This window comes from Ochotona curzoniae, unplaced genomic scaffold (genome assembly GCF_017591425.1).
Source record: "Ochotona curzoniae isolate NIBS_2020 unplaced genomic scaffold, NIBS_Ocur_1.0 scaffold_3223, whole genome shotgun sequence".
NCBI lineage: Eukaryota > Metazoa > Chordata > Mammalia > Lagomorpha > Ochotonidae > Ochotona > Ochotona curzoniae.
Genome location: NW_024467108.1, coordinates 15,718,273 through 15,743,498, shown reverse-complemented (window position 1 = coordinate 15,743,498; position 25,226 = coordinate 15,718,273). Strand labels below are relative to the sequence as shown.

The 25,226-nt window shown below is 38.0% G+C and overlaps 1 protein-coding gene across 1 annotated transcript in view; it reads right to left on the bottom strand.

The window, feature by feature from the left end:
* TYR (tyrosinase) overlaps positions 1–25,226 on the bottom strand; it is a 73,925-nt gene that overhangs the window by 24,262 nt on the left and 24,437 nt on the right. The window contains exon 3 of the mRNA XM_040964228.1: positions 22,621–22,768. Within this exon, the coding sequence (XP_040820162.1) occupies positions 22,621–22,768 (148 nt within the window). The remainder of the gene's footprint in view (positions 1–22,620; positions 22,769–25,226) is intronic.

The window sequence follows — 25,226 nt, the reverse complement described above, 5'->3', positions numbered from 1 at the left end:
CTTCTCTGATCCATAAAGGTGTGCTATTGTATTCCACTTTGTGTTCCCGGGATTTGGATTCTGTTAACTACTTTCCACTTTGGAGTTGAATCCATAAGAGACAGAACCAGTAGACAAGCAGGCAAGCAAAAATGTGTCCCTTCTTGATTATTTCAGCAAATGCTCTTTGCTCTCTGAGTAGCAGAATTCAACTCTCTCTCTCTCTCTCTCTCTCTTTCTCTCTCTCTGTCAATTTAAGGTACAGTCAAATAGGTTCAGGAATTACTTCTATCCTCTGCAAAACCCCTCTCCCAATGATTTTCCTTATATTATTACAATAGTATAGTCCTTCAAAACACAGCTATAAGTCCCTCATCCCTCAGCTTATAACTCCCATTCTCAGAATCAGTTTTATCATTTCCTCAGAGCAGTGGCAGCACATGTTATACTGAATTGCCTTTCTGAAACCTGAGAACATGTTCTGCTGAACACTACCAAACTCCGGAGGTAGCAACTGACAAGAAACCTCTACGAAGAGATTTGAATCCCAGGCACATGGAGTACTTCCTCCAATACAAACTCATACCAGGAGGTGTCTCTAGTAACTGAACAGTGCTTCTTACTCAGGTATTTGAGACTCAGTTGATGATGCTCTTTCAAAATCTTTCGATTCTAGCAATTCTTATTATTTCTCTGTCTTTTCTCAACCTCTGTCCCATGAGTGTTACTGCTTTCTCTAGGTCTGAACCTTGTTTCTTTGCTTCCTCTTTTATTTTAAAACTCTCTAATATCAATTTAATCTTCTAACTATATTAGCATTACTGCTGTTTTTCCTCAAATAATCCTGATTCAGAACAGGGACAAATACCACCCCCCCAAACATACACACCTGCACACACCCCTGTAATTTCTGATAATACTGTGGAAATTAAGAGCTATTCTTGAGTAACTGAGTATAAACTAATGTGATCTTTTTCCTACAAAGTCATATAAACACTTCTTGGTAATTCTATGGTATAATTTAAAGACAAAGAATCAGATAGGACAATATCACTAATGCTTATTATATATTTGAATTTCATATATTTTATAGACAAATATATATGCTGAAATTCAAATTGTTCAAATATAATGTTTGCCAATAATACAAGTACTGTCAAATTGTAAATTAACTAAATTCTGAAATTTCATTAGTTATGTTTCACTAGCCAAGTGTACAGACTTAAGATATTGTCTTTCCTACTCGTGTGGCTCCCAGGTATAAAACAAATTATTTGAATATTTTCTGAACCAGTTATGACTGTTGGGCTATGTCAGATATGAAAATCAAAGTAAAGCACCATTATTTAATTGTAAAATGTGATTCATTTGGTGCGGCTATACAAGTCTAGCAGTTTATTTTTCCTAATCTGAAAAAAAGCAATTTGAAGAATTTTTAATTTGAAGAATACTATAGTATTCTTTTTGAAGAATTCAATTTGAAGAATTTGTATTCAATTTGTAGAATATTATAGTAGAAGAAATTGCAATAAATTTAAAATTATTTACTTGGCTGTTTAGGGTACACATTTTCCCAGGTAATAATTGCTCAGTGAGTAAAATAAGATCATGTGACCTTTCAAAGCTTTCAGCACCTCATAGTAGTTAGGTGCACAGTGGTTGGGCCAAGGCAGACTGTATTTTCACACATAGAACAGCCACTTATGAAATATCACTGAGGCACAATATTGTCCAAATTGCATTTATAGAGCCAAATTAATAGTGATATTAATATCTAGAGATTTATAGAAAAAGTATATGGTAGTCTATATGTAAAGAACCAGGCCAAGTTTTCAACATAGAGTAATTTTTCAATAAATGGCAATAATCTGTATGTTATTATAAAAAAAAACAAAATGAAGAAAAAAGAAATGAGGAAAATTTTTGATGGAAAGATTGTGGTAAGCATGCATAGATCCTAATCGATAGAAAGGGTATTATCTCTGGGAGGTATCTGTTGTGGGGGATAACAATAATCTGTTATAAAGATGACACAGAATATCCATCCCAGGTTCTAAAAAAGAGGAGATACTCAAGTGTCAAACATCGTTTATCTTTGTTCCATCTGTACGTGTCTGCTGCTCCCATCCTCTCCTCAGTGAGACTGACTGACAAGTGAAGCACAGGCTTCAGGTTATCTCAAACATTTTTATTAAGACAAAATATGACTAGTGTGATGATTAAATTTCTGTTTCTTTATTTCCAAGTACTGATGATTGCTCATTATCTTTTACCTTTATACAATGTGCATTTAGTAATTCCTCTGAATATTAATTCTGTATCAGTTTATGGTCACACCCTTATGTCTTGGTTATAATTTTCTGTAAACCTAAAACGAATTCTCCATTCAGCATTCTTTGGGCTTTTGCTCGATTATTTCCAGCTTGACTCTCACCCATGGCAGTATTACTGTCATCTCTCTGTAACTGAGAGGGGAGGTGAAAATTAATACTTGCCAGGGATAAATTCTGGTCCTACTTGAGAGGTAAAAAAAAAAAAAAAGATTGCAAGAGAGTGTCACTCCTGATTTTACAGTAAGAAAATACTATAATCTAAAATGTCATATTTGCCTCATCAGGAAGCTGAAGCATAGCACCAAGCAAAGTGAAAGCCTAAATCAGCAGTCAAGCTGAGGAGAGAAAGGACAGTTGAACTGCTTTAACTTTGCTGGACAATGATGTTGACATGCAGGGAAGAATACAAGAAGTAAAACTGGGAAGGAAGAAAATAACTGTCCTTATAAAGAAAACTGGACTAGGGGCTGATGATGGGAGTATCCTGGGTAAATTCACCAACTCTGATGCTAACTTCCTATATGGCCACTGCTTCCTACTCAGTTGCATCACTTCCAAACCAGCTCCCTTTAAATGGCCTGAGAAAACAGTAGAGGGTGACCGGGCTTGAGGATCTGTAAACTCATGGGCACACGGGGCTGTGGGTTATTTAGGGAAGCAGGTCTGGAGATGTGTGGGAGGAAAGAATGCTGAGAGAGAACGTGACAGGTGAGAAGTGACTTCTGGTGACTTTCATCATCCTAGCCACTGCACTTGCAGGTGAATGAGGGGCTGATACTGGGTGGTTTCGAGGAGGGAAACTGGAGGACCTTTTAGGGTCAAACCAGTACACTTGCTCACAAAGGAGACCTGGGCTGGGATTGTTGGTATCAACCACCACCTACTGGAGCGCACAAAAGCCATGGCTGGGGAGCTTACCTAGCATGGCTATGCCACAGTACCTGCCAGTGAGTGTTGGGGCAGGGGTTGGACCATGATAGGCTGGGCCATGACACTAACTAGCTTATAAGAAAACTGGGTTTGGGAGCAGATTTTGTGGGGAATCGTGGGTTCACCCCTGTAAGTCTGCCATGCCAGCTGGTTTGCTTGCAGGCTAGGGTGATAAAAGGCTCAGCTAGACATGATCATGAAACTTCACAATATTCATGGGTACTGGGGCAGAAAAGAGGTCAGCCTTTCCAAGCTGTAGCACCTGCAGACACAATCAAGAATTGGGTATGGGGCCGCCCAATCTAAAACATCCACTATGATACAAAAAACTGATACTGGGGGCAGACTGTGCTGAGTAAGAACGTGACACCTGCTGGCAAACATGATATCTGCTTCTGGGAATGAGTCTGGTGGGGGAACTTGGACAATACTCCTTGGGGGTCATTGCTTCCATTGGTGAGCACATAAGATAGGGCTGGGTGTTGATCAGTCCAGTCAGGGCTGCTTCTCTTGTTGGCAGGTATGTGGGTTGTCTCTGTAGGGGGTAAACCAGGCAGGACCAGGCCAAACCACAGCACATGGGAATGTGTGGAAGCGAGGATGGGATGCAGGCCATGCTGAACTAGGCAAGGCTACCACCCCTACTGGTTTGTATGAAACCCAAGGATGAGAGCCAGTTAGGCAAAGCTAAGCTTTAGCACCCATCAATGAGAGTTGGAACTGGGGTAGACCATGCCAGGCAAGGCTGAAACATTGATGGCAAAAGCCAAACTGGGTGATGGTTATGCCTGGCATGAACAACCATTGGCATGAACAAGATCTGTGGCTGGGAGTAAGCCTGGTTAGGGAGTTAAGGGAACAGTCTTGCTGGGCTGTGCTTCCCACTAGTGAGAGTGGGAGCTAGAATGCAGGCAGTGAATTGGGATGGACATGGCTGCAGTATCTTTTGGTGTGGGTGTGGACTGGGTCTGGGATATGCCACACTGGGCTACGCTCCAGCACTTGCTGGTACTCACAAGAGCCAGGGTAGTTGTAGGAGAGGCTTGTTAGCTAGAGAGCCAGACTGAGCTAAGCAATGTTATCCACTGGTGAATGTATGAGCAGAGTAAATGCAGGCTGATGGACTTTGCTGCAGCATCAGCTGGAAGATGTTGGGACTGGGGCCAATTCCTGTCAGGCTAAATTACAGAATCATTGGTTCTATAGAGGTATGGGATCCAGAGCTGGGAATAGGTCCAATGGGGAGTCTGTGGGCACCCCTCTGATGGCTGCAGCTCCCACTGGTGAACATGAGAACGATGGTTGGCAGCAGACCCGGTTAGACGGGCAGTGACATCTGCTGGCATGAGTGTAGGCTGGGTAGTCGGGCTGGGTAGATTGAGCTTGGCTACAATGGCCATGATGTGCACAGGAATTAAATGGAACATAGGGTGGATTAGACTCAGATGCTGCACATACTGGCATGCATAGAAACTGGGGCTGGGGATGGGCCTGGTGAGATTTATTTGAGGTCATTTCAACCAGGCAGCAGCTCCCACTTGTATGCATGAGGGCAAATGTGTGGTGGGCAGGGTTAGACTGGGCTGCAGCATTCATTGGTTTGCCTTTGAGATGGGGCTGAAGACAGAATTGATCACTTGATTGCAACCACCAGAGTGTGAGTACACAGATGTGGGTGATGAACTGAGCCAGACCCCACACTGGGTGGCATACACAAGGGTCAGGTTGGGTCACCTCTGATGAGGTTTTTTTGGGGGAACCCTGCCCCCAGGTGGATCACCAGACAACTGCAACCATGGTGAAAATCACAGGATATGTTCTGACCATGGAGTGCATGTGTCAGAACTGGGCTGTCTCAGTTGCTTAAATAGTGCAATGGCTGGCATATCCTGATGCTAATGTCAGAAATGAAAACAAGTTCATTAAGGCCTACAGAGGACATCTAATGCCATGGAGGGCAGAACAAATTGGATAGCTCTTCTGGTCAAGCTTTGACAGCATGTATCTGAGCAAGTTGAGACTCTAAGGCCAGATTATAGCAGCTGATGGACCTTGGAAGGATTTCCTCAATCTTGGAGCCACAAAATCAGCAATATGTCAGAACTATCTAGATTACTTAAGCAGTATCCTCAGAACATTGGGGACCCTAGGATGATATCAGGTAGCTGTTCCCCGTTCTTGGGTTGTGCTGCTGAGAGCAGCCCTCCCCTCTTCTCTCCCCACATTCCACAGATACGGGAAGAAACAAGGATATTGGAAGCAGTTGTCTCATCCACTTTCCCCGTCCTTTGACTCTCCCTACCGTAACCTGTGGTTCACATGGGCATGCATCCCTCTCAACCATGTAAACGCCATCAAAAATAAAATTAATTCATTATTTTAAAAGTTTATGGAAAGAATTGTGTGGTCAGGGCTGTAGGAATATGGGCTATTTACAGGCATTTGATATGAAATACATGTAAAATGTGTTCCACTTGCAGAACTTTCTCTCATGTAAAGAAAATGGATGGCTGGTACTGTGATGTAGTATGCTAAGTCACCCCTTGGGATTCCCACATCTCACCTCAGAGTTCCTGGTTTAAGTCCTAGCTGTCCTGTTTTATACTTCTGACTCAGCTTCCTGTTAATGTACCCAGGAGTTAACAAGCACTTGTGTTTCTTCCACCCGTTTATGTGATCTGAATAGAGTTCCTGGCTCTTGATTTTGGTCTGTCCTATCCTGGACTGTCACTGTCACAGGCTTTTGTGGAATGAAACAGTAAATTAAGGATCTCTCTCTCCCTGTCTCTTTCTTTCTCCTTCTCCCTGTCTCTCTCTTCCGTGTGTATGTGTGTGTGTGTGTGTGTGTGTGTGTGTGTTAAGTCTGTTTCACCCAACACTCAGTCCCTCTTTCAAGTAGATAAATATATCTTTTATCAAAAACTGTAATTATATGAGTTGTTTGGAACTGGAAAAAAAGCAATTGCACCTCAACCCCTGCCAGCAATGATTAGGTAACTTTGAGATACAGGAAAGACTTCCACCATCATGCTTTTCCTGCACTAAACTGTTACTCCAAACTAGAACATTGCATTTGCACAAAACAGAATGTTTTTGCCATTAGAAAAGGAGCAGGAAGTTTACTGTTGCCCCACATCCCTGCCAATAGACTGGTGAAGGACCATGCATGTGAAGAGTAAGAAGTCCACCTGTACCTTAGTCTCTGTGTTAGCCATCAGACATTCTTTACCACTGGGGGAGAAGCTGAAATCTGGAAAATTCCTCACACCTGACCATTAGTTGTGTAGGACCTGTAGAAAGTGGAATACAGAATAGCAAACCTCCCTTGCCTTTCACTAGATCCATCCATTCTGCATAATAACATAATAACAGGAAGATTAAAAATTCTTCAGTGACATGTCAAACTAGAATAACACTATAAAGCTTTGATGCAATTAAAATTATAGAAAGCTATACAAGAGCAACAAAGGGTAAACCATAGGTAGAAAAAATACAATAGATGAGCAGCAAGTGAAATATTGACTAATCATTCTGAGTTGCAAAAAAAATCTCAACATAGTAAAAAATACTTAAAGAATACAAACTATGTTATTTACATCAGAAACAGAAAATAGTAGAAACATGTGGAAAGCCCCCAAATATCTGACATAAAAACCACACTTCTAAATATTTCTAGGTTAAAGTAGCAAAAGTATTTGCAAATATTTTGAACAGAGTAGAATAAAAATAAAACATTCAAAATAGAATTGTTTAAAAAATAAATTGATAATATGAAATGATTTTATTGGAGAATGAGTAAGTCTAAAATTAGTGACATAACATTTTGTCCTCTGGAGTTAATGAAAGGAAATTTGAATGTAATGATAGGGGAGAAAATAATAAACATAAAAGCCCACTGACATGGAAGGCAGAAAGAGGAGAAAATCAAGTGGAAAAATGGTTCTTGGAAAAATATCAGTACAATGGTTAAAACTCTAATTAAAATGGTAAAATCAGAAAAAAAAAGCAATTCTCAATACTGAGAATGAAAGGGAGACAAAATTACAAGCTATGTCAACATTTTAATGATTTAGACAAAATGTGCTAATTTCTTGAATACCTCAAAACTACAGAAGTTGCTGCTGAAAGAAGTAGATTACAATATTTAAATAAGCTTATGTTTATTTTAACAATTAAGTTTTAGTCTAAGCCTTTCTACAGAGAAATGCATTACAGATAATCTTGTTGGTGAAGTCTACCAACAATTTAAGGGAGAATTCTGATTGCAATGTAAGTTCTTCCTTAAGAGACAAGTGGAAGGACATCACTTTATGTGGTCAGCTATTAACCCTGATACCAATATCTGTCAGGGCTGTGCCTGCAGCTGTTGGAAAATTCTTACTGCTTATGTAGGCTGTTTCTAGGTTAGGAAGTCTATCTTTGCAATTGATACCAATGTTTCTGCAAAGAAAGAATGAAAGAGAACCTTCTTTGGCAAGTAAATATATATATTATAAGAATGTAGGAACACTCCAGTCAAGCCAAAATGATGTAAAATACATACATGCTTACTATGTGAGGGGAACTAAAGACATATTATTTGGAGAGAAGTATTGTGAACTTAGAGTCAGGAGATTCTGTTTTAATGTAACCATATATGGATTCTTGGTTCAGAATCACTTCTCCAAAAAACTTAGCTTCTTCATTTAAGATCAAATCATAGGATGAGATCATTTCCAATACTGAATGAAGATTATTACAAAGGGATGCTTCCTAAATATGTTTCTTCTGAATCTGAAGTTCAAAAATCTTTGCAATGAGTTTTGAGAAGACTGATGACCTCTCTAATTTACCTTCATGCAGAGCACCCTTAGTTTACCAGGACCAGTTATAATAACCTATTTGTCTCTCAAGTGTCTTCGTTTGAATGCTTTGTATGGGTCTGTATTTGATTTAACCTGTAGCCATGAAAAGTAAGTGAAGTGCAAACCAGGGATTTCAAATCAGTGAATTCTTCATTTTCCAAGTATGGAAGTTAGAAATTTTTTGTTGAATTGTCATTTGTTAATGTGAAAATTTCCAGGGTCTTGCATTTATATAGGTATTTTGGTCCCAATTTGGCTGAGCTCAAATCCATCACTTCTGACTAATCATGTGCTTTACAATTCTATCCCAAATATTTTCAAAACTAAAACTTCATGCAGGATTTGGTACAGGCATATTGCTATTGCTTCCATTTGTTTTCTTTATGGAATCTGATTAACTGTACTGTATGTATGGCAAAAAAATTTTGCTTCTAAATTGGACAGTACTTTTTTCTTTGTCTCATGATTTCTATGTCTTATTTACCTAATATCCTGCTAGAATAGAAAGCCATGCATCAACTTTATAATTTCATAAACTAATGCATATTATAGAAGTAATAACACAGTATTTCTTATTTTATAACAGAGGAAGAAAATGGCCAGGAAGGACCTTAACATTACTGAGTGTCACTGAACTAGTTAGGCAGTGACAACACTATAGAAAGGTTTTAGAGTTTAATTACATTTCAATGATTAAGCAAATGTCTGATTACTTCCTATCAGGAAAACTCACAGAACACATATCATTGTGGTTAAGGGATTTTTTTGTTACCTCTATTTTCCGAAGTATTTTATTCCTGATTTGGTCAAAGTAAAGGCCATAATGTGAATCCTGAAACTTGTTTGCCACTTGTCCTTTTCTCACTGAGATGAAAGGAGCTTTGGTGCATTTTGTTCTCATGGGGAAAGAACTTGCATCAGAGCTTGCTTATTTCCTTTGATAAATTCATACATATTTCTCCTGATGAATTGCTATCTATAAGGACACTGCTACAGAAAACTTTTAGTACTGCCATTTCCCATTTGACTTTAATAATATGTCTTTGTTAAGTTTACAACAATTTCTTATCCTCATTGTTATGCTAGATTATTGTGACATTTTGTGCTTGACAAGATTTATCTAGGGTCTGATTTACTCTAGGATAAAAAAAATAGCTTTGTATTATTCATTTTTGTTGTTTTTCTTTTTTGGTTCTCTATTTTGACAATCCTAGATGCAAAAATGTTGTTTTGATACTTGTAGAAATTCTGAAATCATCAAAGTGACATTAATAAAGTTGTGTGATTAAAAAGACACTGAATAATTTGGCAGAGAATAATCTAAGCATAGTGTTTCCTGGACATATTTTACAATCAATTACTTTTATTTTCCTAATTGTTCCTGTGAAGGAAAGGTGGAATATTTTTCCCCAGAGAATGACTTCTGTAGTTGAACCATATATTGTTCATACTTTACACTTTAAATAAGTTCAATATGCTCCATTTCAATTTTTTTCTACTAACTTATCTGGTAAATGTCTCTTAAATTATAAACACTGACTTCTACACTGAATATTAAAAAAGCCATTCTGAAAGGGAAAAGATTTTAAATATTTATTCATGTTTTTATTTGGAAATTCAGATTTACAGATAGAAGGAGAGAGAATAATCTTCTGTCTGTTCCCCTCGTAACTGTGACAGTTAGAGCTGAGTTGATCCAAAGCCAGGATCAGGAGCTTCCTCCAGGTCCTCCATGTGGGTGCAGGGTCCCAATGCTTTGGGACATCCTCTACTGCTTTCCAGGCCCAAAGGCAGGAAGTGAGATTGGAATTTGAGCAGCCGGGACATGAACCTGCACCCATATAGGATCCCAGCATGTGCAAGGCGAGGAGTTTAGCCACTAGGCTATCATGTCTGCCCCCCCCCATTTTTTTTTATGTCTTGTTTCTTCCAAATGATTTATTGTCATATTTCTTTTTTTATTTCATAGCCACAATTTGAACACTGATCTAATGTAACACTCCCAAATTCCCATTTGTCTTTATTCTACTGTGATTTGAATTTCATAATCACCACCTATTTTAGGATGGATTATGCCCTCTCCAACCCATACAGTGAAGCCCTAATCTCCAGTTACTCAGAAAGTGACTGTAAGAACGGTAAGAGGTAGTTACATCAAAACAAGATCATTAATGTGAACCCTAATCCAGTGTGATCATGTCCTGAAAACTGAAATAGGACACCTATACCCACAGAGAGAACATCAAAAGACACAATGAAAAGAAGCCATCTAGAAATCCAAACAGAGGCCTCAGAAGGTCTGACCCTGCTGATAACACTGAGTTTCAAATTATATGATAGAGAATTGTAAAAAAAAAAAAAAAGAATAATTTTGTGTGACCTTGTTGTGCATTCCTAGCAAACTGCCATCCCACCGTACAATGAGGTGCTAACTGGTATAGTGGCAGTATTAACACAGGGATCTTCAGACAAGTTAATTTAAATCTTATTCCAGTCAATCTAATAGCTCTGAACCATTGCATAAGTTACTCTTCCTCAATCTTCAGATTTCCTAAAGGGGTATAATAAAGCTTAATTTTAAGCATGAGAAAAGATGGAAATGCTTTGCATAGTATCAGGTAAACAGTAAGGGAACTCTTGAAGTCATTACCTTCCTATTGAGAAGACAAGCATGTTCTTAAAGGTAACAGATTGCTGATACTGAAGGACACAAACAAAAGTTGATTTATCTAATGTTTCCTTCAAAGCTACCATAAGCTCTGTGCTCTCTCCTCTCATTCTTCCAGTCAGCCCTCACTCAATATAGAGCTGGTACCTACCTCCCCTCTTATTTCAGAAGGAAGTAGAAGTAACCAGGTAGGAACAGACTATTTTCCAAGACCATATTTGCAAGTATCGACAGAAGGCTACTTTCTCCTCTCTCTATAGAGGCACAGAGCAGGTTCCACCCCCAAACATTGCCAAGGGCCAACTCTCCATAAAGTCTCAGAGCTGAAATCTCAACACATTTGCCGTGCCACGTTTGCCCTTTCACTACAGTGTCTTTCTCTGTGTCTTTGTATTTTTTTAAATTACAAAACACATAATTAATATTCTCTTTCTCTGAAAGAAAAAAATGAAAATTCTCAGTTCTTGGGAACAAGATCATGGAGCAGATTGTGCATCACAGCATGTGGCCTGTGGTGTTGGCGTTCCATATCAGAGCGCCAGTTAGACTCCTGGCTGCTCTGCTTCCTCCTGAGCTTCTTCATAATGCACCTGGGAAAGAGGCAGATATCTGGGCCCAAGCACGTAGGTCTGTAATATAGACATAAGAGATCCAGAAGGAGTTATAGACTCCTGGCTTCCATCTGACCTATTACTGAAGTGAAACTGCTAAGGCAAGGCCATCTTTTTTCCATTCTGCCTCTCTATCCCTCTGCCTCTTAAACATAGAAAGCAAATCTTGGTCCAAGAACGATAGCCAGGTGGCTAAAGTCCTTATCTTGCGTTTGCTTGGATCCCATATGGGTGCAGGGTCATGTCCTGGCTGTTCAACTTTCCATCCTACTCCCAGCCTACGGCCTGGGAAAGTAGTCGAGGACAACCCAAAGCCTTGGATCCTGCACCCACATGGGAGGCCCAGAAGAAGTTCCTGGCTCCTGTTTTCAGATCAGCTCAGCTCCAGCAGTTGCAGCCACTTGGTGAGTGAACCAACAGATGGAAGCTCTTTCTTTTTATCTCTCTTTGTAAAATCTGACTGTTCAATAAATTAAATAAATCTTTAAAAAAAAGGAATCAAGAACAAAAGAAAGCAAGCAAATCTTTAAAAAATGTCCCATGTTTCTTCTGATCTCAAATTCCTTTCTTGCTTTCCACTTATCTCCTTTTTTAGCCAGAACTTTTCAGAAACACTATTGGAACCAACTGCCTTCTCTCTGCAGATTCTGTTCTGCTAAAGCTGCTATTGTTCAAGTCCTAAGCATCCTCATGCTTTAACACTCAAAAGGCGCTTTTCTCTCTTTATTTTATGGATCCGTTAAAAGTGTTTGAAATATTTTTCTGCTCCCTGCTTCTTAGATTGTGTTACTAGTGTGATTTTGTGATCTTGTATGCCTGTTTCTGTTTTCTCACTAACCACTGACATTGTCTTTTGGCATACCTTTTGGTGTCTGTTCTTAACCATGGGCCATACCAAGCGTTTACCACCTTTTCTTCAATATTATATTCAGTGTTGGGCATGACCTTATTTACCCTCCATGATTTCAGATAATGTCCATATAGTAAAGGAGCCTAATATATCCCCCAAATAATTGTAATACAAGTCTATTTCCTATGTCAGCAATAGCAACGTCCTCCTTAACATATCTACTTCTAGAATTCTAACTGTAAAAAAAAAAAATGCGTATTTATGCAACCTTGTAGGCTACTAATGGTCACTGTTGTTTTTTCCTCTGAAGTAAATCTGGCATGAGCCTGTTCGCCAGCAACTCTCTTGCAACCTCTCTGGTTGGAACCACTTTCATTTCTCGTCCAAAATAATACAAACATACTATGTAGAAATCATTGCCTCAACAATTCATGAATCATAGCAACGAAGGTAACTTTTGATAATTTCAGTATGTTCAAATTATTCTACAACCCAGATTAAAACTATTTAAAGTGTTTCCAATACACTTGGGGTTCTGCCGATTTTTGATGTTTCCTTCAGCCTCATGTTGTACCAGGTTCCTTTTATTTGTCATTTTAGCATTTCTAGTCACCTTTCTAACCTTGAGATAGGACAATATCTCTCCTGCCACAAGACCTTTGAATTCACTCTACTGATTCACAGAATACTTGCCTCAGATGATTTTCTGTGGCTGGTACATTCTATGAATTCAGTGTCAAGTTGCACCTCAATTCCTCAGAGAACATCTCTGAATCAGAACATTTTCCTAACAAATTCTTTATAAAAATACCTTTTATTTCACATCAGAGTCCTCAACTGAATTTTTAAAAAAATATTTATTTCTTTTGGAAAGTCAGATATATACAGAGAAGGGGAGACAGGGAAGAAGCTCCTCTGTCTGCTGATTCACTCCCCAAGTGGCTGCAATGGCAGGAGCTGAGCTGATCTGAAGCCAGGAGCCAGGAGCCAGGAGCCAGGAGCCTCTTCTGGGTCTCCATTTGGATGCAGAGTCCCAAGGCTTTGGGTTGTCTTTGACTGCTTTCCCAGGCCACAAGCAGGGAGCTGAGTGGGAAGTGGGTCTCCTGGGATTAGAACTGGTGCCCATATGGGATCCCAGTGGATGCAAGGCTAAGACTTTAGCCACTAAGCTACCATGCTGGGCCCCACACCTGATTTTTTGCTTACTTCTTTATTTCCTGATTTACTTGAATTTTTCCTCCACCACTAGATTATAAGATTTTTTTAATGGCACATCCCTAGGATGTCATGTAATTATATGCTAAGAGTGTTGGTGAATTCATATAAAATCTATTAATAATCAAAGGTACAAGTTCAGATAGTTGTTAGCATTAGTGCCTTTTATGGCTAAGAAAAAAGCGGTTTTAAGGGAGAATCTAAAATTTGCAATGAGTATAGGAGGTATTTTTAGGAAGTTCATGAGCTTTGCATATTGCGACAAAGCTAGGCCTAAATTAGAAGAGTAATTTGCATCAAAATAGATATATTTTTCTAATTGTTCAAATTTATGTGATAGAAAGAAAGGTCAGCAATTCCATCTATTGGCTCATTCCCCTGTGGTCCTCAAAGGCCAGGGAATGGGCATCTGAAGCCAGGAATCTTGAGCTCAACCCTGGTCTTCCGCAGGAACTCATTGCTCTCTGTCAGGCTGTGACTTAGTGGGGAGCTAGATTCAGGAGTAGGGCCAAGGCACATGCCCATGTAATACTTGGATGCCTTCACCAGTATCATTGTCCCCAGGGCAAATGTCCAACTGTAAGTTCATTTTTATCTCCACTTTACATGAACTTTCAGAAGTACCCTTGTATAATTAGATGCATATCCAGTGCTAAAACATGTCGTCTAAATGATATGATTTGTCATTTGCTTGTTTCCTGGTGGCTAGACTTTTGTTGTATTTTCTAGGTTTGTTCAACATTTGGATCTGATATTTTGTGCTATGTTAAAAGTCTGATATTTAGCCTTCTAAATAGTTATATCAGTACCCTTTATGATAATCACATTGCCTTTGTTTAACTTGGTTAAAAATCCCTCTGTTAGCTGGTTCGTGCTGCATATTGAGACCTCATTCTGCATCATAAGCCTGTCTTCCAGGATCTCATATTTGGGACTCTGGCCATTGCTTTGTAGAAAATTGTGTCCCCAGGTCTTCCCTAGGTCCCTATTTTCTTAGTTGTAAAATGAGGCGTTTGGATTATGAAATTCTCTTTATATTCAAAAGTTCACTAAAAATAAGGAGAACTCATATTCCTTTTCGGTGTTTGGGGATTTTTAGTTTACTGGTCCTTTAAGTGATATCATTTCTCTGCTACTAAAACACATTAATCCTACAAAGACTTGGAAGATTTCCCACACTGTGGAAGGAACATGCTTTAGGTTATTACCTACAGTACATGATTTCTATATTATTTGAAAGACTATGATTCGATTTCCACAGATTAATATTTTACTGTACAATGAGATGCTGTGATAACCCAGCAGGTGGTTGCCGGCTTCAGAATTTTCAATTATACAACATTTTACTCTAGTAAACATTTAATGAATGATTATGATGTGCCAGGATCTGCGTTAGGTGCTAGAACTTGTTCAACATATAGGCTCTGTATTCTGCAAGTACAAGATTTAGTGGGACAAATAGAACCAATGAATACATTTAACAGCTGCAGACTGTTATCATAGCAGAATCTAACAACAGCAGCAGTGAAAAGTACAGCTGTGGAAATATGGGCAAATAGGCTTCTAATGGTACAACTGCTGTTCTAGGGAATTCTGCTTTAGAAGAAAAATCTCAGGGTGCATATTTAAAGCTGGTCACAATCCAATAGGTGAATAGGAGTCCAGAAACACACAGGCCCCCTTCTGGCATCCCATCTGATTGCTGGAGCCGACTTCCAGGCATTTCTCTGGTTTTTAAACTTACCTCATTCCATAACCCTGGGATTTCTGCTTCTCTGAGCAAGTTCAGCCTTGTCATCACCAGCAGAGAAGCAATCTGTTGTCCATTCCTGGAGCCCTGAGGACCAGCCTTGCTACCACCCTTCTGCTTAGTCTGTTTCTGGGCTGCCAAGTTGGCACCTTGTTGCAGGGCACACAGGTCAGGGCAGCCTTCTTAGCAGGGTGACAAAGTGGAGGCTTGTGTAATAGAGAGAAATAGAAGCCCAGAAGCCACACTGGCCAATACAGCCAAGAAGTCACTCTTGAAGAAGTAATTAATCTGTACCTGAGAAGTGAGGCAGGCTCACAATGTATGGAATGTAATGATTTGGATTTATCCCTGGCCAGGATTCTCTCACATGCAAGAGATTGGCTATGAGCATCAGTAGTATTTTGTAAATACAGAAAAGAATTCCGGAAAGGTGACTTTAGAACAATTGGATTTGCTCTTTAAAAGCCCTCTACACTCAACTGTCTGTACAAGAAGGAGCCTTTATATACTATATTGTAGTTTATAAAACATAAATTCACTTTCCTTTGGGGGAAATACTACTCTTTTATAAGCGAGGAAATTGAAGCTTAAAGAGATTCTGCAACTTTCCTAGCTTCACAAACGTCACGAGGTAGCCTCAAGTCATGATTGCAGGTTCTCTGAAGCCAGATCTCATCGCTCCTGTGCTGATTTGTCTTCCTCCTTACAGAAAAAACTAGTGTCTAGATTGTAAGCATCAGCAGCAGGTGATTTGTCTCACGTTCTTTATCCCTATCTCACTTAGTTCTGAAATCAGTGCCTGCCCAATCAGGCTGACTGGTAAGAGCCCCAGGCACATCAGCACAGGCTTAAGAATCCATTAACTTTGTGGGTCTAACCTTGTGGACAAACCCCTCCAGTTTTTGGTCCAATTTCTTTTCTATCAGAGATTCCTCTCAATCCATTACTCTAAACTTCTGTCTTCCATTTGAACTTAAGTTTGCTGTTTCTTTTTGTCAATGTATTCTTTTGGGATAGCCTCTTGCTGTAGTAAGCAGCAAGCATGAGAAAGTGTTTAGAATCATCACTAATCTTGACAACTCCTGATTCTTTGCTAGGAGGAAAGTACATTATGCTTTATCTCTGTAAGTGTATCCATTCATTATACTAAGTCTCTCTCTGCACTCTTTTGGAAACAGCACAAAGGACAGATTGTGCAACACTCTGCTCTGTTGTGTATTCATCTCTAAGATGGATGATAATGGCATTTACCTGACAGGATTTCTGCACATATTACATGAATCAATTCATGCGATGCACTTAGAATTCAGTGCTGGACAGTTTCTCAGTAAGTACTAGCTGTGGCTTTAGTGTGTTAATGGTAATTTAACTATGGACTTTTTTTGGAGGAAGCTTCTCTTAGCCTCACACTGGTCTTTCTTGTTTTGTAGCCTGCAAACAATTATTTGCTCCTAAACACCACAAATCAAAATCTTACTCGTTCTTCAAAAGGTGTCCGATCACATTTATATTCCAACAGTAAAATCTAATTATCCATTGAAAAAGCTACTCTGTGCCAGGCCCAGTGCTAGGTGCAATACATTCAGGAATTGAGGAGGACCACTGCTCTGTCTATACTTCCTCAGTGCTCTTTTGTTCGTGCCCACTATTTTTTTTATTGACTAAGTCACTATTACTAGAGATGTTGTATTTTGTTTTATGTTACATAGTTATTTACAGATAGAGCAAAAGGACAGTTGCCAGATAGGAAATGCACTAATGAATGATGCATCTCCCTTGGCTTAATAAAACATGATGCACAAAGTATATTGAGTGTGTTGAATAAATGGATGAATCAATGCATGTATGTAGAGATGTGCTTCTTTTTTGTTCCTTATACCCTTCTAAGAGGGTTAAATGTGAAAGAAGCATCTTCCTAAAGTCCCTTTCTGTTGCTATGGCATCTGTCCGCAGTGCCCTCCAATACCTACCATTTACTTTGTAGCATTACACAAGGAACACCCAATTTCACTGCTAATACTTGAAAACAGAAACACTGCTGACCAATGTGTAGCAAAGGATTTGCGAGAGTTAATTTCATACAGAAAATCTCAATGGGTGAATGAAAGACCCACAGAAAGAAGGGAAGGACCAGATCCAGTGATTGCAGGGCTGTCATGGTGGACAGGCTCTCCTAAGCTAAGAGGGCATCTCAGAGAGACTGCTACAGGACGGTGATAGAAAGCATCAGGCAGAATGTAGGATGTTGGGTTCAACTGCCTTGGATATTTCATTACCCAGTAAATTTATAGGGGTTAGGATTCTCAGATATGCTTTATCACTAATCACTTTTATGAAAACAGGTAAAATACAATCTTAAGTAGTCTTGAGAACAATAGGCAAATGATTGCAAACCTGCCCCACTCTGTTTATTTTTGTTCTGTATGTTTAGTTGTTCTTCTGGTGTTACTGCAAAAGTATGTTCATCTATTGGAAAAAAACACTTGAAAATTAATAAAAATACAAAGTAAAGTCCATTATAGTCCTACCAACCAGTGGTTTCTATTGCTAACATTCTTTTCATCTTTCCTCTTCACCTTTATTAATAGAAATAGAGGCATGCACATCATTACCGCACTGTGCTGGCTGCTGTTTACAAAGAGCATTAATGTTCGTATTGTGTTTGATTTCCTTGCTTCTGAGGGGTCTGTTTCTGGTTGAAGACTCCTATGTTAGAAATGAAGAAAGGAAGACTCAGAAAGGCTACGTGGTATACTGCAAGTCTCAGGAATGGTAACGGGAAGATTCCAGTTATGTTTTAGAACAGGTTTTCTTCCACCAGTCCCGCTTATTACTCACCACTCTGAGCACAATGTTCCTGTCTAAGAAAATCCCTGCAATTCTAGATGTCAGACCACAGCCTCCAGTTGATTCTCTGATGATTCCAAATGATTACCTCCACCCAAGGCCTCCTGTGCTAGAGCCAACAAAATCCTTTGTGGTCGTTGTCTAGGCATTCAACTTCTAAGAATCAATAACATGCCTTTAGTCTCTTCAGAAAAGTATCTGAGCCTGGATCTCTCCATGTTATTTATTATAATAAAATGTTTTTATCTCGCTTATGGTAAAAGGCTGCATGATGCTGTGAAAAGTGCTGAGTACATCTGGGTTCAAAACAGAGTGTCATCTATTAAAATCTGTACAGACATGCAAGTTTTGTTTCTTTTATATGCAGCTTGCTTTTTCTACAGAAAATGGAACGATAGTCTCTCTAGGGTTATTGGGGGAATATAGTGAAATAATAATCATGAAAGAAGGCATTTTCATGTATTCATTACTATTTGTGTATTTTCATTGCTTAGTGTGGTTGCAGATGCCCAAAAATTTATCTGCTGAATTAACAAATGAATAAATACATTTGTCAAATATATAGGAGTAGGTGACTTATGCTGAGATGAACAATTGGCATATAATCAGAGCACCTGATTGAAGTTCTGGTTACTCTTCTTTTGCTATAGCTTCCTATTGATGCATACGACGGGAGGCTGCAGTTGATGATTCAGGTACTTGGTTCTCTCTCACCCATGTGGGAGACCCAGAATGAGTTCTGGGATCCTAGCTTTGTCCAGGGCATTTCAGGAATAAATTAGCAAATGGGAGATTTTTCTGTCTTTTTCCGTGTTTCTCCTTTTCTCTCTGCTTGTCCTTCTGTTTCAAATAAAAATGAAGATAAATTTGAAATAAAATTTAAAAACAAGTGAATAATTGAATAACAGTGTCAGTTGCTTAAATATTTGTTGTACCTCATCCTGACACTTTTCTAGGTCCTGGAAGTAGATTCAGGTACAGTCCATGCAGGACCGACATGGAACAATGTTAAGTAAACTACTAGTAAGAGGAATATACATAGTGTGTGTACAGGGTAGATGAGTGGATATATGAAAGTAATTCTAGCATGGATTAGGGCATTCCTTCTTGGGCAAAATACTGTCCATAAAAGTAACATGTGAAAAAATTCTAAGCACAGGCCTTCATACTTACTAGTTGCTCAAATAGCTAATTTTCATACTAGAGAACATCTTCCCGCCACCATCCAAGTTAGAGTGCTCAAGTTCTATTGAAGTACTAGGCTTACTGATAGACGCAGTTCTGGTCTTTTCTTTGCCCATTTCTAGAAACACAATAAGCATCATTACAACTTGTTCTTTTATCCAGTAATAACTCTTCAACTCCTTTTCCTTGCCAAAAACTTCTTTACAAACTTCAGAACAGGTTAGAATCCTTTGTCAAATGCTGGTATGAATTTTAAAAACATTAAACTGAACTTTTAACTTATTAATAGTAATCAAAATCACGATGAATTGCTGTTAAAAGTTGCTACAGACCTGTGACTGTGCTAATGCAATCTACTGTTTTTTTTTTTCAACAATATGCTACATAGAGTGTGGAAAAGATCAGAGGTAATCTGAGAGATTTAAACCATATCATTCTGTTTTAAAGAAAAAATACCAAAAAAAAAAAAAGACCCTGAATTCAGGAGCAAATGAATGAAAAGAGAGAATTTATAAATGTTGAAGAGCAGGAAAAATAACATTACAAATTTAAATGAGAGGTGGGGATTATGGCATGGCAGTGTAAGCCACCACTTAAAATGTCTGCATCCTATATAAATCCTGGTTTTAGGGTCAGCTGCTGTTAACCTCTGATGAAACTGCACCTATTCACTCTGCCTTTCTCTCAGTCACTGTGGTTTTCAGATCCATAAAGTTAATAAATATTTGAAAAGAGACAAAAAACCTTTAAAATAAAACATGACTGGAGAAAATATCTGTAATATTCAACTGTTTAAAAAATTATGGAAATTCCATACAATTCAGTAACAAAAAGGCAAATAAATTCGATATAATACATTGTAGCTAACAAAAATGTACAAATATTACGTGTTAATAAAAAATTAGTATAAAATAGCAAAAATGTAAGCAGATTTATGGAAAGAAATATAACTAACCTATAACGGGTATAGAGAATAAAGACATTCATGTGAAATATTTTACCTACCAGAGTAACAAAATAATAAAGTTTATGATAAAATTGTCAATAATTAGTAAAGGTGAGAGTGTAAAGTGGCAACTATAGTTGAATTCTCAGTTCCTAGGTATGTATTTGGTGCTAAACCTATTAGATAGCAAGTCTTTTGTAAAAGAGAAAATCAAAGAAAAACGCCAAGGAAAGCAATGTGTTTATGTGGACTGATAATAAATATATTTGAAATACATTAACTATTAAAATACAGAATCCTGCCTTGAGGGATGGGCTCCTTAGCATCTGGGAAGCTTATTTTCTCTGTAAGCATGGGAACACATTAACAGACTGTGACTTCTCCTATGTAATTCCTTTATTTATGAATTTTCTGAATTTTTTCACAGTAATGGAAGAAGTGCTAAATTGTCCTCCACTTTGTTTCCTTTGTATGTATTTTAAAACCAAGAAAGAATGTGCCAGACCTTTGAACCTCATTTTGCCTTTCTCTTTACTTGCTTCTGGGAGCCTGTCTTCCAGTCTAACTAAACATCTAAAGTTTCCTCAACATGCTTACTTTCATCTTGCATTTTGCTTTCTTTATCTCCTAAGTGTTACGCCCATGTCCCTTGCCTTATCATTTAAAGATCAACTGAAGCAAAACCTTTTGTAGAAAGCATTTTCTAATTCTTAGAACGGAGGTAAGCTTACTCTATTTAGTTTATAAACCCCTCATACTTCTTTTTCAGGCAGTACCACATTGCTATGATTATTGTTATTATATTCTCTCTCTTTGATGGGCTGAGTTTTAAACAGCAGGCACTTTTTATACATACTAATGAATAAGAGAGCATAGAATCTAGCATGGTATCTAAAATATAAGAAAACCTGCCAATATTTTATGAGTGAATGAATCTTTTGTGATATCACAGTCAGCAGCAAGCTCATCTCTTGATACCCCAGGAAACTGTCAATAGTCATCAAGAAGATGGTTTTGCAGGAGACCATATTATTTACTTCTTAACTCTGGTTTTTTTTTTTTTTTTACTAGTTATCTAATATGGAATATATTATTGAAATTCTCCATCTCTTATTTTCATTTTGGTGCCGAGCTCCTGTGTACCCAAGGAAGAATAATATTATGCCTAAAGCACTTGGGCCCCCGCCACCCATGAGGAAGAGGTACACTAAATTCTGGACTCCTGATTTTGGCAGTGGTTCAGCATGGGATGTTGTGGGCCTTGAGGAGTGAGCTAGTACATGGAAAGCATCTTTCTTGGCTCTCTATCCATCTCACTGCTTTTCACAAAAATAAAGTAAATAAAAATTAAAAGCAACTTAACTTATCTGAGAGTTGATAGCTTTTTTTTAAGTAATATAGGAAAAATATCGCTATTATTTTACCCAGGAACATAACAGATAATGTGTTAAAGCAGGTATAAATCTTCCTCTTGTTTTATAAATTACTGTGAAAAAAAATCACATTGAACAAATAAATAATTTGGAGCATCAATCTGTCATGATTTTTCACTCTCCTTTTGAAACCAACAGCTCACCTTCTTCTGTTACTTTCTTTTCTGCTACTTTTAGGTAGCATAGGCTACTATGATTAAGGTTGTAAAATCTAATATGATTAAGCCTGAAGCTAAGCGTGAATCTAATATGATTAGGATATTGCATAAGTAATAGAACAGGGTCAATAACTTAAATAAAAACTACATGATAGTTCAATCATAAGTTCAAAAATTGGATTGTACAACACTGAGGAGAATTTATCATAAATTTTGCAAGTCAATGGGAGTTCATGTTTGCTGTTACATGATTGTCTGATGTATTAAAGAGGGGGTGTAATAATAAAATTACCAGAGAGAAATAAAAGCACATTTTGCAAATGTAGCAGATGTGTTCCTGACTCAGCTGGCCTTAGTGCCCTCGTATGTTGTGTGCACGTTCATGCTTCTGTGTGCTTTGCTGTTGACATGCACACTCAGATAGCTAATGTTACAGTGGAACCACACACTGTCTAGAGTTGGACAAGAGCCTGTGCATTGTGCGTCCTCTATCACAGGAAAAACTGCAGGGGAGCATAGTCAGTACCGGATTGCACAGACTCATGTTTTTTGCCTTGAGGTAGGGATTTCTGACGTGCATTTTCGTCTCTGCAAGGATGTGGCTGAGTCTGGGACATAAACTAAAGCTAAACTTTTACTTGAACTTCATCCTTATCTTGCCCTTCCCACCTCCTACTTGCTTTGTAATAACATATCTCTTTTAAAAGTAGTTTTGAATATAAAGACCTTTGTTCAGTGTCTGCTGCTAGAAGAATCTCATCTAAGACAATAGATCATAACTCCTTTTATATGATAACATGGATCAAATTTTATGCACATTCTCTCCATTAAGTCCAATAAGAACATGATTTAGAAAGCTGTGTCAACCAACCTGTCAACAAACGCATGGTGAAGAAGAAAAATGGGATCATTGGCAGATCCCTGTACCTGAGACATTGTTCCATTCATATACATATGCAAGGCATTGTGCATGCTGCTTTGGGAGGCATCTGCTATCCCAGTGAGTGGATTAGCAAATCCTGTTGATTAAAAAAAAAGAAGGAAATGAGTTAGTTTCGAAATGATTGAAAATCCAAGTCATTGTATAATTTGATTTACAAATACAATGAAATGCTGATTTAAATTAGTAAAATCAATAATGAACTTCATTGTACCATATTTATCATCTGAATAGCTGGAGACTATTCAATAATCTTTGTGTGATTGAATGGCATTAATTTGGGTGAAACAGATACATTAATTAGATGAAATAGGCTGAGCCAATTTGCTTTTCCCCCTGTGGCTCCTGCTTATTTTTCTTACTTTTGAGACTGAAAAGTCATCAGAACATTTAAAATTAATCCTCAGTCACTCTTACTTCAATTTGTAGCAGATCTCTCTAACCTGTTACATGAACTCTTGTCTTCCGGTTCCACAGAACACTTTTCACTTTCTCTTGTGGTTTCAGAGACCACAGAAAAAGTTTGACCTCCCCCACTTCAAATCATCTTTGACTGTCCTAAGGATTCCAAATAATTCTGTTTAATTTTGCAAATATTAACTTCAAAGTTCATGTTCCATACATGGTGTCAAGAATGATAGTCTCGTGAGTAATCATTATATGACTTCTTAATGTTAACAATGGCAACTGCTGTTTGTGACACGTAGTCCTCGGTCTCTAGAGCAGCTTGTGATTAGATATCATAACAGCAATAGAACAGAAGTTCAGAGTTTTGAGTTTACTAAGGCCATTCAGGTGGAATAGGAATTTCATTTCCATCAATTGTGTATTAATGTGTGAGCTCTGTCCTTTTGTGCTCTTTGTCACATACCCCTTTGGGAAGAGGTAAGTTCCTATATAATTTCAGAAGCTATTTGGGCAACCCATGTAAATACACAGGAGAGACAGAGCACACAATCAAGTTTTAGTGGAAACTTCTATTGTGGTCAAGAATCAAGTTGGGGGAGTATGGCTAAATGCGATGATTAAATTTTAAAAATCTGAAATACTCAACAGAAACTGTGATTAGGATGATGATCTAAATTAAAGTTACAATAAACATAATTACACTAGGGCTTAGGAGGGGTAGCTAGGAATTCATTTCCAGCATTGAGAGGCATCTGCCTCTGATTTGATTATTTTAGCCCTTTCCATAATCTGTGAAATTATGGTTTTCCTAGTTTTTTACTTTTTGACTATTACAATTAGTGATACATTAAGCCTGTGACTATAGAGTGGGTTGAAATTATGGTTTTGTAAAAATTAAGGAAAACTAAAGGATTTGAGAGAGTGAGACAAAGTACAGTTATTTTCTTAGAATTGTATATATGAATCGCATGAAATTGTTTCTCTTTACATTAATAAAAATTTAAAAGAGAAAATTCTGTTTTTAAAAATAGAATTGAAGAGAGATTTAGTTTGCTTTGACAATTGTAAGACTAAGTATTATATCACTTGGTTTACAACTATAGTTGAAAGTCTGATCCACTTTAGTAAATGTGATATTTGCTATGTGTAGGCATTTTTCTGAGTTTGGCATGATTAATTCATATTACATAGAGAAAAATGCCATAAAATTGGGTAGCTGAATTGCTATAGACTTGATAACAAAGTACTTAGGGTTGGCAAGGAATTGATCCAAGGTCAAAGGACAAACGTAGAGTTGAAGTTGGGACTGAAATCTGTTTTACAAGTTCTAAAGGCAGTGATTTGGTGGCTTTCCTGTGTGGTTATAAATCATTTCTCATCCAGTGCAACATTCTGCATAGCCATGTTCCTTACACTTATTTCTTAAAACCAAAATGCTTATTTGAGAGACAGAGAAACAGCAAGAGAGACAATCAAGGCAGAAGAACACAGAGACAGAGTGAGCCTTCATCCAGAGTCACCCTGGAAGTCTGCCATGGTCAGGACTAAGCCAGGCTGAGAATGGGAACTAGGATTTAATCTAGGTCTCCCACGAAACAAGCAGGAACTCTCTCACTTGAACCCACTAACTCCCAGAGACTGCATTAGCAGAAAGGTCCATCTCAGGGACTGCAACTTAGAATAAGGATATCTTAACTGGCATCTTATTTGATAGACCAATCGTCCCACCTTTGACAAATTTTGCCTTCAAAGTAGTATCAAAAAATACTTTAGAAACAGAATGAGTGTATGTTCTCACATATTTTAAAGTAGGTTTCAAGCTGCTTTAGTCATAATTGTAAATAGTTTCAGAACATAGAACATTGCAAGTAGCATAAATTTCTTTAAAAATGCACCACGATAAGTTGGAAAGGGAGATTATGAAAGGGCAGATTGTAAAGAACCTCTAGAGGCCTTCTCAGGTTAATTTTAGAAATATATGCTTGGGAGGAGCGTCTGAGAATACATTTTTTAAATTCCATTTCATCACCACTAAGAGAGCTTTTGCAACTTTGCAAACCTACTATTGTCTGTTTATTCATTTTTGTTTGTTTTGTTTTGTTTTCCCCCTCTATTTTATTTTTACTTTT